At 41.8% G+C, this 15,256-nt stretch overlaps 1 protein-coding gene across 1 annotated transcript in view; it reads left to right on the top strand.

The window, feature by feature from the left end:
- Window positions 1-15,256, top strand: part of LOC119441782 (unconventional myosin-Id) — a 52,871-nt gene that overhangs the window by 253 nt on the left and 37,362 nt on the right. The window contains exons 2-9 of the mRNA XM_037706397.2: window positions 1,231-1,324; window positions 3,123-3,288; window positions 6,331-6,480; window positions 9,261-9,380; window positions 11,261-11,458; window positions 12,124-12,266; window positions 12,822-13,047; window positions 14,742-14,801. Of these exons, the coding sequence (XP_037562325.1) occupies window positions 1,231-1,324; window positions 3,123-3,288; window positions 6,331-6,480; window positions 9,261-9,380; window positions 11,261-11,458; window positions 12,124-12,266; window positions 12,822-13,047; window positions 14,742-14,801 (1,157 nt within the window). The remainder of the gene's footprint in view (window positions 1-1,230; window positions 1,325-3,122; window positions 3,289-6,330; window positions 6,481-9,260; window positions 9,381-11,260; window positions 11,459-12,123; window positions 12,267-12,821; window positions 13,048-14,741; window positions 14,802-15,256) is intronic.

The raw sequence follows: 15,256 nt of genomic DNA, 5'->3' as shown, positions 1-15,256 counted from the left end.
CTTGTACCACGAATGTTCGCACTGTGCTCATAAGCTTAAAGAAAGATATGTGCATCTGCTAGTGCGCTATACGTTATTTTGCCTTAATCATGCACAAACTTTTTTTTTTTGACTGCCTGCTTTTCTGCGCCTTCTTATCTCCCTCCGTTTCAATTTTCCTTGCTACAAATTAAATTGTATAGAAAATAATATACATTCTGATCTTTCTCTTAATTTGGTTTGTTTTTGAGATCTTAATTACTTTATATATTCTGCTGCGGGAGGTGCGTGGTTCAATCCCCACCGTTAGACACCCACCGTTTTGTAGGATGGGTACAAGTGGCCCACGCCGGCCAAGTTTCCGGCATTCCAAATGTGCATTGCTTGGGAGAAGTTCGTACAGACCACTATGCTTGCTGTGGGAGAACTAAGACAAACAAAACACCACACAAATCTTAAAAGGAGTCTGGCAGTACCATGCCGCCAACTTGCCATCAGACGGGTGTTCTTCAAAACGTCTCGGGCTACCGTAGTTGCTGAGCACCAGGCCAGGAGCGCGCTTATACCTATTTTACTGGTAGGTACCTGGCAGCAACGCTCGTCTGTATCCCACAGCAGCGTCGGATGCTCAACTGTTTCACCAAAGTTGTGGTGGGATAAGGGGCGCCCGAGACCTTTGCAGATGTCTATAGGGTCCCCTTTCGAAGTGAGAGCCCATATATATAAAAAAAAACATGTACCGAGTTGTGATACATCTCTATCGATTAGAAAAATCAATTGGTTTCCGGCAGCACCGGGATTGGATCCCAGGACCTGCCTGCATACAAAGTGGACGCTCTAGCATTTCACCACCGCTGCAGTAAAACAGATAATCCTTCCAGCTGGTCACATCCGTTTCTCTTTGAAGTGTGCCCTACTGTCAACCCTGCTCTTTTATTCTGTTTACTTGTACACAAAGAAGGTAGACCTTGTGCTAGGTACAACTTTGATTAGCCCAACATGGTATTTTTTAAAGTTTGTGCTCTTTCTTTTTAATTTCTCACTTCTTCCTCAACTTGCACGTCCCTCTTTGTCTCATGCTCTGCACATTTGTTTGAGTTTAGTATTTGTTTATGAGTTGTGCTTACCCTATTTTCACCCCTTGCTTTTGCCATTTCTGCTTCCACTTGGCTTCTTCCTTCGCAGTCTCCTTTTCAGGCACCTTTGTAGGTCCTGAGTCATCTAAGTGTGCGTACTCTTCTGTTCTTCTAGGCGAGAGTGGCTCTGGAAAGACTGAAGCCTCCAAGATTATTATGAGGTATCTAGCAGCCATCACAAACGTCACAGGCCAGCAGGAAATCGAAAGGTGAGTGCATGTTTCCATAAATTAAGACTTAGTGCTGTAAACATGATTTTGAACACTTCTTTTCTCATGTGCACAACACCATGCACTTGTTTAACAACAAGTGTGTTGTCAGTTTTTTGCAGTATATTAGTGCTGCTTCTCTTCAGTTGCTGAAGAAAAGTTCATTTGGGGTGCATTTTTGTGGCAGATGGTTTGCTTTCAGTGGCAGGCAGCACACTGTCCTATCTCCCATTTTCATTGGCAGACAACATATTAGCATATTGGTATATTCAGTTAGGGGGACCCCCCCCCCCCTCCTTTCTATGAGGGGCTCCCCCCCCCCCCCCTCGGCAGGTCAACTGTTGCACTTCGGCACCTTATTTGACAAGCGCTGGACGTGCTTTTATTACTAGTAGTGCCTTGTGCGGAGCCATTCTAACTCTCCAGTTTTTCGATTAATCGGTTGATGTTACATGACCAAAAAACAGGAAAACGGGTATGGTCGTACTGCTGCGAGCATGCTGCATGCACGAGACACTGCACGTTACGGTCACCACCACTGTTCGACTAAGATTGTTGGCACATCACACTGTTTCATGAGCCACCTGAGCGTTGAGGTACCTCCTCGTGAATTAGTTGAGGTTCACCTTAGTTTCTTCAGGTTATCAGTAAATTTTCATTCGTTTAGTTGTGCTTTGTGAGTGCTGTGTTATACCAAAAATGCATGCATTCTGTCCACTTCTGTAGATAAGTGGGTGCGAAACAACAAAATATATTGTTGTAGAGCCTGAAGTTGTCAATCTGTGCTTTCCTTGGCTGAATTGTCCGTTGGCTTTTATGGTCGTTTTTAACAAGATTTGAGCCCCACAGTTTCCCTTCTTCTCGTGCATATATATAAGGCAAACATACGAAGGGTACCTTTACTACGTTTCGGCAGGTAGTCGTGCCTTCATGAGAATGATCACTCTGTCTGATGAATGCAAGACCACCATATATATATATATACACAGGGTGTTTCAGCGAACACTTACTAATATTTTTAAATGGTGCCTGTGGCAGATAGCACAATTCTAGTTCATGAGCTGGTCTACTCGAACAGGCAAACATTACTTGTACAAAAAATTGAAATGCATAATCGACCAATTAACAAAATTCATTAATTACATTTTTAACTAATTACGTTATGGCTCATATTGCAATTTACAAATTCTAGCCGTGGAGTTCGCAAGGCGGATCCACTTAAAACGAATTCTCAGGATAACACCAATTTTGAGATATTAATTCCCGAACTTTGCAGAGAAATGCACTGGTGTGCCAGCTACATTTGTGCATCAGCGGCGTGAAAGAAGCCTGTGAATACACGCAAAATGCCTCAAGCGGCCAGTCGCGCGGCAGTTCTGCGTGTATTCGCGGGCTTCTTTCACGCTCGGAAAAAAAAACACATTTATGTAGCAGGTATTGAGCAACAGAAAGCTGTATTGGCAGTTTTTCATGTTGCTCTACAATCTTCTCATTGACACTTTGATAATTAGGACAGTACTTCTCGAGTTGTATAAGCATGTGCTGTACAGGTCGCCGGCCTATTAGGGCCCCCCCTCCACCGAAGGGAGACTTTAAGCACTGTGCGTTACATTTGACAAGGTGCACCACTCAAGGCCACCCCTGTTGTTAATACGAGCAGGAAAAGCCAGCAATTTAGCAAGAACGTTTGCCTATTGCTGGTACTAACACAGAACACAATGTAGCACCTACTCGCATCATACAGCATGTTTGTATTGGCTGCTGATACTCACTCTGACCTTACCTAATTTTTCGATAGGGTCAAGAACATCCTACTACAGTCCAACTGCATCCTTGAGGCATTTGGCAATGCCAAAACTAACCGCAATGACAACTCGAGTCGATTTGGAAAGTACATGGACATCAACTTTGACTTCAAGGGAGACCCTTTGGGAGGACACATCAACAACTACCTCCTGGAGAAGGTATGGGGAGACAGTGCTTCTGTGGTTACTTTTTTTTCCCTTTATTTTTCATTTTTCACACAGGATATTCAGCAAATTCGGGACAGTGCATGAAGTAACATGATGTTTTGTGCTCCAGGCACATGCATTTATAAAGTAGTCTACTAGGTAGACGCCGTACAAATGGTTTTCAAGTTACAGACATGTGCAATAGTAGGGAAGCTTGGGCAAGTTCAGTGCTTGTGTTGTGATCTTTTCTTCGTCCTCGTCTATTTAGCACTGCTGCTTGTCAGATATGTACAGACATGTAAATATGAACCTTTCAAGTGCAAATCAAACACAACAGTCGCACCTTGTTTTGTTTTAACAGTCACATCTTACATAAAATACCTTCATTATAAACATTATGTTTGTTACAGGCAGATATTAGCCAGACAATTTTTATATTTATTTTGTTATATCAGATAATTCGTTATACCCATGTTCTTTAAACAGTCGAGGTTCGACTTGTAACACAAATTCACTGGAACAGAAGAGAATAGTTTTTGAATATTTTCAAATAAAAATGATTGGAAAATGAACATTGCCTCCAAATAAAAACGGGGATTTATGATGCTCTGCATTTCTTACCTAATTGCTGCTGAGTGTTATAAATTAAACCAGCTGACCTTAAAGAGAAAACAGTCTAGTTATAAGTATTGTGCCTGGTTCAGGAATCAAACCCCAGACCACCATCTTAGCAAGGCATGCACACAGTACATCACATTTCTGTCTTCTAGCTTCCTGATTTGCTCACATATGGTAGCTTGACTTCCCTAGTCAGGCCTTGGCGCTAGGATTGATTCCTCCTGGGCCATGAATATTTTTTGTCAACACTTAAGTTTGCCTTCACTGAGAGAGACCCATTCACTCTCATGTGGCAGCATTCTATTTACAATTACGTGAATGACAATTTTTCCTTTTGGAAGGGGGTTTATTAACGTCGGACAGCAGGTGGAAGTATTGCACGACGGGCACAAAGACAGTTTCAGCCTGCGTCAGCAGCTCACGATCGACGCTCGCACCTCCAGCCAAGACAGAGTCCCACTGCTGCGTCCGTTGCTTCATCCCCACTACACTTTTGTTGATCTGAGGTGGAAATATTCATAATGTAGATATTTTTTATTCACTTACTCAAAAAAACCTGGTAGGGGTTTTACAGAGGGGGGAAACGATAAGAGGAAGTGGCGTTGTAACTTGTTGCAGATAACTAAGCAGTGGCAGAACATAAAGCAAGGAACATAATACAGGGCAATAGATCTAGTAACACTGCAATAAAATTTGTCATGATCACACAAGGATATAAACAAAGCAATATGAGTTCTTAAAATATTTGGAGTACACATTATGTTGCGCAGTAAATGCGTTTTGCCTACCTGTCTTGTATGTACTGTGAAAGCAAGTTTCTAATGTGACCATATATAAAGGTTACCAGAGTCAGATATACTGTGAAACTGTTTTTCACCTGCCTGTAATATACACGACTTTCACAATTAGAAAATGTCACGAAAGTTAAGGACACACGAAGTGTTTGGGGGGGAAATATGAGCACTATGGCTGTAAGCTAAAAATTTCTTTTTCCAGCTAGTACCACTGGCTGTACCACCTCAAACATAGCACAATCAGTTTACTTGTTTGTGCAACCTTGCGCTAGACTAGTCCTGTCAAATGTTGTATGGTGAATTTCTGGCCTCGCGAAGAGGGAGTGCCGTACTTTAATGATTTAATGAGCCGGTCAGCCTGCAGTGCCTTCATCACTGAGGTCGTTGGAGGCACTTTGTCATCTTTGCCCAGCTTCGGCTGCGTCGCGATTGTGTTGGCACGCCACGTGAATTTTATAAGAAGAGAATTGCATATTTGGTAAAATAAGTAATTAAAAAAAATCAAACGAGCTCATGTGGCCCAATAAGTGAGCCGTACAGCTCAAACACGAAATTGCAAAGTTTAGTAACCGTGAATACTATTCCCAATGTCCCCAATTCGTAAACAATTGAGGCTGCAAAATAATGAGTTTTACAGTATGCTCCACAATTATGGGCGCTCTTCTATTATTTTTTTTCTTGGTACTAAACAAAGGTGTTCGGTAGACATGCTAGCCACAGTTATGGAGAGGTACTCCTTGAAAGTCAAGACTACGGTGTATGGCTCTTATAGTAAGACAGTGTGCCCCTTCCCTCATGAGAATGCAAGGTTAGCCTTGTAAACATCCTTCCACTTCTACTTTTGCTAGCAGTGGCTGCCTCATATTTTTTTTTTTTCATTTTTTTTTTATTTGCACAACTTACAAGTCTTACTCCTGGCGCTTAAATTGTCTTTTGGTGCGATGCCTGATAACTGAATGCCAGTTCTGCTGTTTGACATGTGAATACAGAAGTTGTTGAGTGTCATTCACTGTAGTATAAACAGATTTTGTGTTGTTCATGTACAACAGCAAATCCATGTAACCGTACAGCTAACCCAGTTTCTGAACGCTGCCAAGAATAAGAGTGTTGCAGAAAGCAGAGGGCTGCTAAGTTTTCTTTGTTGTTACTTCTTACAGATGAAGTGCAAAAATTCGAGAAAGGCGACTTTATTGGGTTTGTGCTTTATGCCAGTTTCATTGTGCCTTCTGCTGGGGTCTATCTCCTAAGAACTTGCAAGTTAACAGGCATTACTTCTGATATTTTGGTAATGGCAACTAAGTAGTGCGCAGGCTTGGTATTGCTGGCAGTAAAAACTGACAGAAAGGCAGAACATTCAGCAAATCTACTTCAGTACAATATATATATATATTTTTTTTTTTTTGTTCATAAGGCAGCTTGCTTATGTAAGAGACTTTCACAAAACCAAGAAACAAGCAAGCTGACTTTTAATGGCTAGGGCTAAGTTGTCACTTGCATGCTTCAATCTTGTTTTGTATGTTGCCAAACTATTCTGTGTGTAGCACGTAACAAAGAATGAAGGAACCATTAGGCTACCAGGAGCTCATAACAGAGTGCAGTGGAATGAAATTTATTTCATTATTTCTTTCTTTGGTGTTTGTAGTCCCGTGTAATCTACCAGCAGCCTGGTGAGCGGAACTTCCATGCCTTCTATGAGCTGCTGTATGGAGCACCTGATGCACAGCTGTCTTCCTATGGCCTCAAGCATGAGCCACAGCTGTACTTTTACACCCGGCAGGGAGGCTCGCCCAAGGTACGTAGGTACAGGTTGATAGCATTGGGTTTCATACTACAATTAAACTGGAGGGAATCTGGCTCTGTGTATGTCTACTTGAGCTGCTGGTAGAGCACTTCATGCAACATGGTAATGATGGATAGATGGACTATATGAGGGATTTGTCTAAGCTTTCTCCTTCTAACTTTCAACAACCTTCTGGTAGCTTGTTTTAACCTAATATTGTAATCTCAAATTTGCTATGTGGCAGTGGCTAGCCTAATAGGGATTCTGGCGCTTCTGTCTACATGCGCCACCTGAACAGCCCTCCATCCCGCATGTGAATGATGGTCTTGTTTAAATGATCGATTGATGGAATGTCGGATTTGTCATAAACTTCGTCCTGGCTTCGAACGACCTTCTGTTTACGTTGACATAATACAGTAGACGTCCGTTAATTTGACTCCGGTTGATTCGATCCCGACTGGGGGTCCCTCCCGTCGCCCATGTTTTTCTGTTGGCCCAAATTTTCATTATTTCTATCTCAAAATTGGCCTTCGCCGGATAATTCGAACTTGACTGGTCAGCTTCGCCGCAATGCAGCGGTGTTAAGCGGTGAAGCACACGAAATTATTGCGGTGAAGCGTACTAAGAATGGAAAGGGGCTACTGTCACGGGACATAGTATGCGTTTAATTGCACATGCGTGCTCGTGCCGTCTCCAGTCACAGTACGAGCACCTAGACGCCTAATAAACATATATGCATATAAGCCAGTATATACTGGCAGCCATTCAGAGCTGTTTTTGATGTTGCTGTGGTGATTTGAGCCCTCGTTTCACTCGCCATGCGTGTCTCGTATATGAGACTGTTAACGGGGCCTAGTACGCGTTCCTTAATTGTAAGTGCGTGCATGCACCGTGCACCGAGAAGCAGAGAAAAAGCATCTGTGTTTTGGGAAAGCTAGCTAGAAAGAAGGCAGTAAGATGAAAAGCTCTTTAAGTCGAGGGGACGTTTTAAGCCAACTAAAGAACGATTGTCTATCTTTACCTCTGAAGGCCTGCCAGTAAACTTGTTAGGTGTCTCGGGGCTCATACTGTGACCAGAGGCGGCACATGTTCATCTGTAAATTAAGAAATACATGCTATGTCCCGTAACAGTGCCACATTTCCTCCGCTTTGTATGCTTCACTGCATGACACGACTGTATTGCGGCGAAGCTAACTTTACACGTAATACTGTCAAGGTAATGAACGATGTGTTTCGGAGTTATTTAATGCGATAGCGTTAAGGGCCCCGTGTAGCACAAAATCCAGCGTCTGTGTAGGCGTGGGCTCGCCGGTGTCGGTCACGGAGATGATCATCCCGAACCACATCATCCCAAACCACCCCGACCGGGCAGGCCGTTCACGTTGTGCAAGGCGTTAGGGAACAAAATTTAATTTCTCAAAGTAAAATCCGTCAGAAAAGTCGTGGTGTACGACTTAACCACTACCTACAGACGTGATAGCATCGGATTTGTAATTTGAATATATGAGGAAAAAGCCTGATAAGCAGCCAGGGATCTTTGAATGCTATCGCGTTCCACTCTTAAAGGCGAAGTTTAAGCGTCCTCCAATTCTGATGGTGCGCGACTCAAGCAAGCAACGCTCACGCATCAATTTTCTGCCTTTTGTTTCATTCGACCCGCCGGATAATTCGACCAGTTTCATCGGTCCCGTCAGGATCGTATTAATGCGAGTCGACTGTATTGTCATCTCAGATTTGCTATGTGGCAATGCTTTTGATTAGCTTAATTTAACCTCTATATTTTCTACAGTATTGTATTGTTTTCAGGACATTAATAATAAGGAGAACTCTTTAAAATATCTGAAATATTCACCCATTTGTTACTGACCAAGAGCCATCCAACTCTAACGACACTCTTGCTCAGAAGTTTCAAGATGCAGCCGAAATTACATAACAGAAGGACATAACAGTGGCATGTTAGGTCCTATGGCCTGTACTTCAAAACAGTAGCAAGACTTGGATTCATCGTTCACATACCTTTCAGAACTTGCCCTTCTCAGGATGTTTTGTCACGTCATGATACACTGTGGAGCTTTTGTCCCAACAGTGATACGAGAGCCTTTTCAAAACATTCTTCACCACTCATACCATATATGCATAATTGCAGTAGTTTGCTTGTTCTCATGTTCCTTTGCTGTTTCTCTTTAAATTATCATACATCTATAAAAACTTCAGTTGTGAGTCAGCACTAGCATTGATTGCCTTGTGTTTGGCATCCCATCTTTCGTGCTGTTTATGTTAGTGGTGAGTAGCCAGCTAGTCTTGATTGCTTTCCGCTTGTTGGCGTGATCAAGATGTGATACTTGACTTGACGCTGCCATCCTGTCATATTGCTTATTTATTTATTTGTTTGTTTGTTTGTTTGTTTGTTTGTTTGTTTATTTATTTGTTTGTTTGTTTGTTTGTTTGTTTGTTTCTTACATCGGTGGTTAACTTAAGAGTTATTTGGGCAGATGGCATAGGCTATCACCTTTAGACAATTGTATCATCTCTCTTAGCTGATGGACACTAGGGCAGAAGAAATTAGCTAGTAGTGATCAAGTTCAGGTAGAATATCTGACTGGCATTTGCAGGAATGACATCTCCGGTTTTAACTCAAGCTGTGATGAAGACTATAAGTGCAATTTTTAGGCCAATTTCTTGCAAACATGCATTGACTTGCAAGACTTGTGTACTAGTCATATATAGTTGTAGTTTGTATCCTGAAGTTCAGAGGCCTGCTAATATTACGCCCTTGTACCCTGTAATTACAGGTGGAAACTATCAACGACCGGGCCGACTTCAAGCAAGTCTGCTCGGCATTGAAGCTACTTGGATTTTCACAGACCGAGTGCGATACACTGTGGAAGATTGTGGCTGCCATTGTACACTTGGTAAGTCTCTCTCTCACTCCTGCCATGGTGTAGCAATGCCCAGTCACATATATACTTGAAGGAAGTCAACATAGCAATACGGTATCTTAGTTAGCTTCTAGATATTTAACTTTCAATTTTTTTTCCAGCCTTTTTCTTTTTGTGGGCTTTTTTTTTGTATGTGTGTGCATTTTCACACCCACATAATTCGTGCAGTCTCTGGAGTTCATCAAGTTGCAAGCCGATGCGCTGCTACTGCACACTTGGAAGGCCTCCTTCTCAACCTTATTCTTACTTCATATTTGTTGAAAGTAATGCACCACATCTACAGCAGTCAAATCTCAATAATATAACGAACATGGACATAACAAAATAATGAATCTAAAGAAGTGAATCTGATATTATTCTTCCCTATAGAGGCATATAAGAATTATATGTTATATGCTTATGTAACAAATACCAAATATATTGAGGTAGTATTTTCATGTCATATGCAACTTTATTATAACAAGGTTTCACTGCATTAGTGGGTTGTGGTTTTTTTGTTTTTCGACACGCTACATCTAGTAAAGAGTTAACCAAGGCATTGTCCTGGAAATGCTGCAGCAAGATTTCTGTCGCCTCCCACCATTTTTCTGAGAAACGTCCTACTCCTCACATACTGACTGAAGCTAAACACTTCGATGATGAACAGCTGCAATAGACTAATTCACTGTCAAACTCATCTGTGTCTGGGCACCACCTGCTGTCGGTTTTAGGTCAGTGACCAGGAAATGTTAAATAGCTGTGTATCTGCATGGGCATAAGTGGTTAATTGTTGGCTTATGTTTAATATTTATTGGAATGTTACTTCTCTTGATGCAATACTCCCATGCCCTATAATCATTGTAAAAACTTGAATCTATAAATGCAATAGGTATATATATATGTATATATATATATATATATATATATATATATATATATATATATATATATATATATATATATATTATTTGTCACTGAGCAGTTTTAAATACCAACTCACAGAGGCAGCTTTCACTACTAGTGAGTGTCTTCTTTCACTTAGTCGTGACAGTTAACTAACTCGAAGGATGATTAGATAAAGGAGCTAGAGGCTTCAGTGTGATCAAGTTCAGTGAAATAGAAGTGAAAGTGGCAGAGAGGAGGTTATAGGTTATCATACATGCAATGCCTGCATTCGAGTTACTATGGTAACAGATGACTCGGGAAGCAGCCTTGCTGAATGTGATCAGCACACAATGCACTGGTACACCAGATTTATTGATTTCAAGAAAGAACTTTGCACTCCGCATGCAACTGATGCGCTTTGACACTTGATACTTCCAGTTCTCTCATACGGAGCAGTCAATTACCATTTGGCATTGCAACACCACACTCACAGCCACATGTCTTCCCACAATGTTCTGTGGCAATCAGGGAGGTGGAAGAACATTTGTGAAAGGGAAAATGGTCATCCATCCGAGAGTAGCACTAAGCCACACAAGGAAATCAACTACGGGTTTTTCAGAAAGAAAGCTTCAAAGTTGAAGAAAAAATTGTCGGGGTCAGGGGATCAAACCCGAGACCAACACCTTTCTGGGGTGGTCACTCTTCCATCTGAGCTAGTCAGGAGGCTAGCAGGTTGCAGAGTGAGCCCAAGTTGATCGACATCTTGAAGCATAGAGGACACTGAAAATGGAAAAACGTCTGGAAAGGCAGTCCTGGGTTTGATCTGTGAACCAGGAGGAATTTTTCTTCAACTATGAAGATTTCTTTCCAAGCAACCTATGTTGGGTTTCCTCTGCAGCATCGGGCTACACTCGGGTGGATTAATGCTGAATTAGCACAAGCCAACTGTAAGCCGAATGTGTAGTAATAAAACATTTTTTTTTTCCCAGGGGGAGTTGAGCTTTGTGGTCGAGGAGGACCAGGCCAAGACCAAGGGCAGCCTCAAGCAACTTGGCCAGCTCCTCTCTGTGTCCGAGAAGGACCTGAGCCAGGCACTGTGCCACAGGGTCATTGCGGCTGGTGGTGAGGTCATGCAGAAGGGGCACACGGTTACAGAGGCCGTCTATGGGCGGGACGCCTTCGCCAAGGTGAGCCTTCCGGTCCTCGCTGTCTGCTGGCACAAATAGAAACACAAATGACTTAAAGTAAATGGAGAAAGTTTCTGCCTTTCCATGTACTTGTCAATGCGTGGTTGTATTTGCCGTGCTTCTGGCTTCAGTGTAGCGCGTTCAGTTATAGCAGCATATGTGAAGAAACAGTGCTTTTTAACAGAATAAAAAGGGAGATGACAAACACCTCCCATTCAAAAGTGCTGTTTCTTCACATAAGTATGTACTAACTGACCCAAGTTTGCACACTGTTGTAGTAGCAGCATGTTTAGTGGACCAGCTGTGTAGCAATTGAACATAATGCTACCATATTAGCACCTGTGCTTTTGTCAGATTCTAGTGCATATCAAAGGGTGCCAGGTGATAGAAATTTATCCACGGCCCTGCACCTTGTTAATAAACGAATTCGTGCGTTATTACTTGGTACGTTGCGCACTGAACCCCTTCAAGTTGTGACACATTTTCTGGCAAACATTGATCAGTTTTCAAGTGTGAGCTTTTATTGAAGGGTAACCTTTCTCGCTTTTGGTGTTTTTTGTTCAGAAAGGCCTGGGAGGGGATTCTGATCGAGCTGCTCTGTATGACCTTTTCTGTTCTTGATTATAATTCCTCATTTGATTGATCAATTGATTGATTAAAAACAGGCCATCTACGAGCGCATGTTCTCTTGGATTGTGGGCCGAGTGAACGAGGCTATCGAAGTCCGCAGCAACGGCGTGCTTGGTCGCAAGAACACAGTCATTGGAGTCCTCGACATCTACGGATTTGAGATCTTCGACAACAACAGGTGCGACAATGGCCCACTGAGCCATCTGTAACTGACCTCTCAACTTTATGCATTTTATAAATTGATGGATATTATGCACATGAAAACTGTATTTTTGTGGTTCAGCTGCACAGCCCTCTAAATTTAGTTTGAAACCTAGGTACGTACAGTCAAACTTCAATATCGCGAATGCATATATATCACAAATTATCAGATTTAACGAAGTAAACGGAACATGTCTTTTGCCATTAGCAGCGCATAACGAATACTGATTAGTATAACTAATATTGGACTTAACAGTGTTATTTTCGTGTCAAATGCAATGTCATTGCAACAAGGCTCGACTGTGTTCCTAAAATTCACAAAAGTAAATTTGCCAAGTTGTTGCCATCACATATCTGGACATTTTCTTCTGATCGTGAGTCGTGCAGGCATTTCTCCACGTGTTATGTGTCTTGCCAGTTTTGTTGGGAAGGATTTCAATGTATGGACTCATGTATTCTTTGTACCGCAGTGTATCCCGATACTGTTGCAGCTTTTCGTGATGTTTCGTTGCCTTTGTTCATGCATTTGCAGTTTTGAACAGTTCTGCATCAACTACTGCAACGAGAAGCTGCAACAGCTGTTCATTGAGCTGGTTCTCAAGCAGGAGCAGGAAGAGTATCTGCGGGAAGGAATTCAGTGGCAGGATGTTCCCTACTTCAACAACAAGATCATCTGCGACCTTGTTGAGGAGCCACACCGCGGAATCATTGCCTTAGCTGACGAGGCGTGCCTCAATGTTGGCAAGGTTACTGACGAGGTAAGTGTTTCAGAAGAAAATTCCTTGCATTCACCATTCAAACAGAGGATAGCTCACATTGACGAAACAAATACAGTAATGTAAAAAAAAAAACACTCTTCTGAGGAACCAGGATTCTTGAGCGCTTTTGGTAACACGTCTCATCATCAGGAGTGCTTGCTGACCGGCTTTCCTAATCTAAAAACATTTTTGCTGTTCAGTTTTCACGGGTAATCGTGGCTGGTGATCTGTTGTGTGTATAAAGCTGCCATGTTTTGTAGCACGGACAAAAACGGTAATAAAGATGAAACTTCTTAGTTGTAGGTATAGTTAACGCTCATACAAGTGATTTTCCCACACTCGCCTCACCAACTCCGTGGCATGTTAAATGGTTGTCAGCTGTACGATCTAGGTAATATACTTTGTGGTTGCTGAGCAGATGAGCATGACAATGCCAGTGGGTGGGTTTGAAATAGCACCTCGTTTTTGTGTGTGTGTGTACGTGTATGTACATTTTGTGACCCCCCAAAAAAATATTCCTTGTGGAGGATAGCATATTCATTTCTTTTCAGGTTGGTTTTTCAAAAGATAAGTAGAAAATTTCAATGCAGAATTGGCTAATTAATGTTACTCTAATTAACCTTTTATTCAATTACTTCAGCATACTTGCTGCAACTGTGCTGTTGAAGCCAGCCAGTACTATAGCATGCACTTTTGTTAAGAATTCTGAAACAAATGTTTCAAGATTTATGCCTTCAAAATGTGCAATAAAATATGGGATTCGACCTAATTTTGTTGCGTCATTGGGCAGTCTTTTTATGTAATTTTTATGTACTATTTAATAATACGTTTTGGGGATGGATATCTCAAAGCTTGCACTGTTTTTGAGATTCCAACTGAATGGACACATCTTTAGCAGTGACTGCCTTCGATTCTACAATTGGAGTGTGTGTTCTGAAGTAATTAAAGAAAAAGTAAATAACTGGAACTGGCGACAACAGGGCCAGTTCATGGAGTTTTACCATGGAAGTTATGTTTGCCTTTTCAAGTAATTCGCTTGAGGAGACAGAAACTGGGCAGTTTTTTAAGAAACTTGTTGCAAATAATGAGAGGCAATATGTGCATTCTATCACCAAAAAGTAAAGGCCCCTCGACTGTATCTTGATGAGACCAGATGGTCATTGCTATTTTTACAAATGCACTTGTGTAATGTTTTAACAATGGGTATTGAAGTGTGTGCTGCCTGTCTCTGCCCGTATAATTATATTGGACTCTGATGGCCGCACTGCTTATGTGATTGTCATGTCTGTTCAATTAGGCACAATTTCTTTTTCTTCTATGTAAGCAGCAGTGGAGGGATGATTGGTAGATAGCTGTTGCAGCCGATAAATTGCACACAATTCATGTAGCAAGCAATTATTATGGAAGCTTTAAAGTGCGAATTTGTCCAGCACGCCTGCTGATTTGCCTCATTGATGATATAAACGAGGAAGTTGGATTCAGACATCTTGTAAAGGTATCACGTGGTGCTCTAGAGCAGACTTATTGAACTAAAATAAACATAATTAGAACAGTCTATTTGCCATGCCTTGCTTTTTGCTATTTTTGCTTTTACTAAATATAAGGACATAAATATAGGCTGATGATGATGATGATGACTCAGTACTTTGAAATCCTGATTAACCATGCACTGTCTGTGATCTTTTCATTTGCAGATGCTTCTGGAGACACTGGACAAGAAGCTTGCCAACCATAAGCACTACACCAGCAGAAGGGTGAGTCACACTTTTGCAGATACAAACATTTCTGGCTTATGTGCAGTTCACAAAGATCTTGCACTTTCGTTACAAGCAAAAAATATGGGCAGTGTGATATTGAGCTAGATGAGACAAATAACGTTGGCGTAGGTTGTGTAGTTTAGATTGTGCGACACATCACTGCTCAAGAAGGATGCTATCGAAGATGGACGCTTGAAGACTGTGTGAGCATTAGCCAAAGCACATTACCGAGTAACCTGACCCAATCAGCACTTTAGTTCGGAGACTATGCTTGGTTTGTCCACGTCAGGCCTGTGTGGGCAGCCTTGCAACAGCAGTGACTACAGCAGACTGCTGACATGCATTGTCACTGTGAGCTCAAAGAGTTCTGCGCTGGTTTGTTAATGTAAGGTTTGTTATTTGCCAGCTCTTAGAGCTGAAAAAATTATTTTCGTTTTGTTTTCAGCAATCAA

The sequence above is a fragment of the Dermacentor silvarum genome, chromosome 2 (genome assembly GCF_013339745.2).
Source record: "Dermacentor silvarum isolate Dsil-2018 chromosome 2, BIME_Dsil_1.4, whole genome shotgun sequence".
Lineage (NCBI taxonomy): Eukaryota > Metazoa > Arthropoda > Arachnida > Ixodida > Ixodidae > Dermacentor > Dermacentor silvarum.
This window is presented reverse-complemented; position numbering and strand designations above follow the sequence as displayed.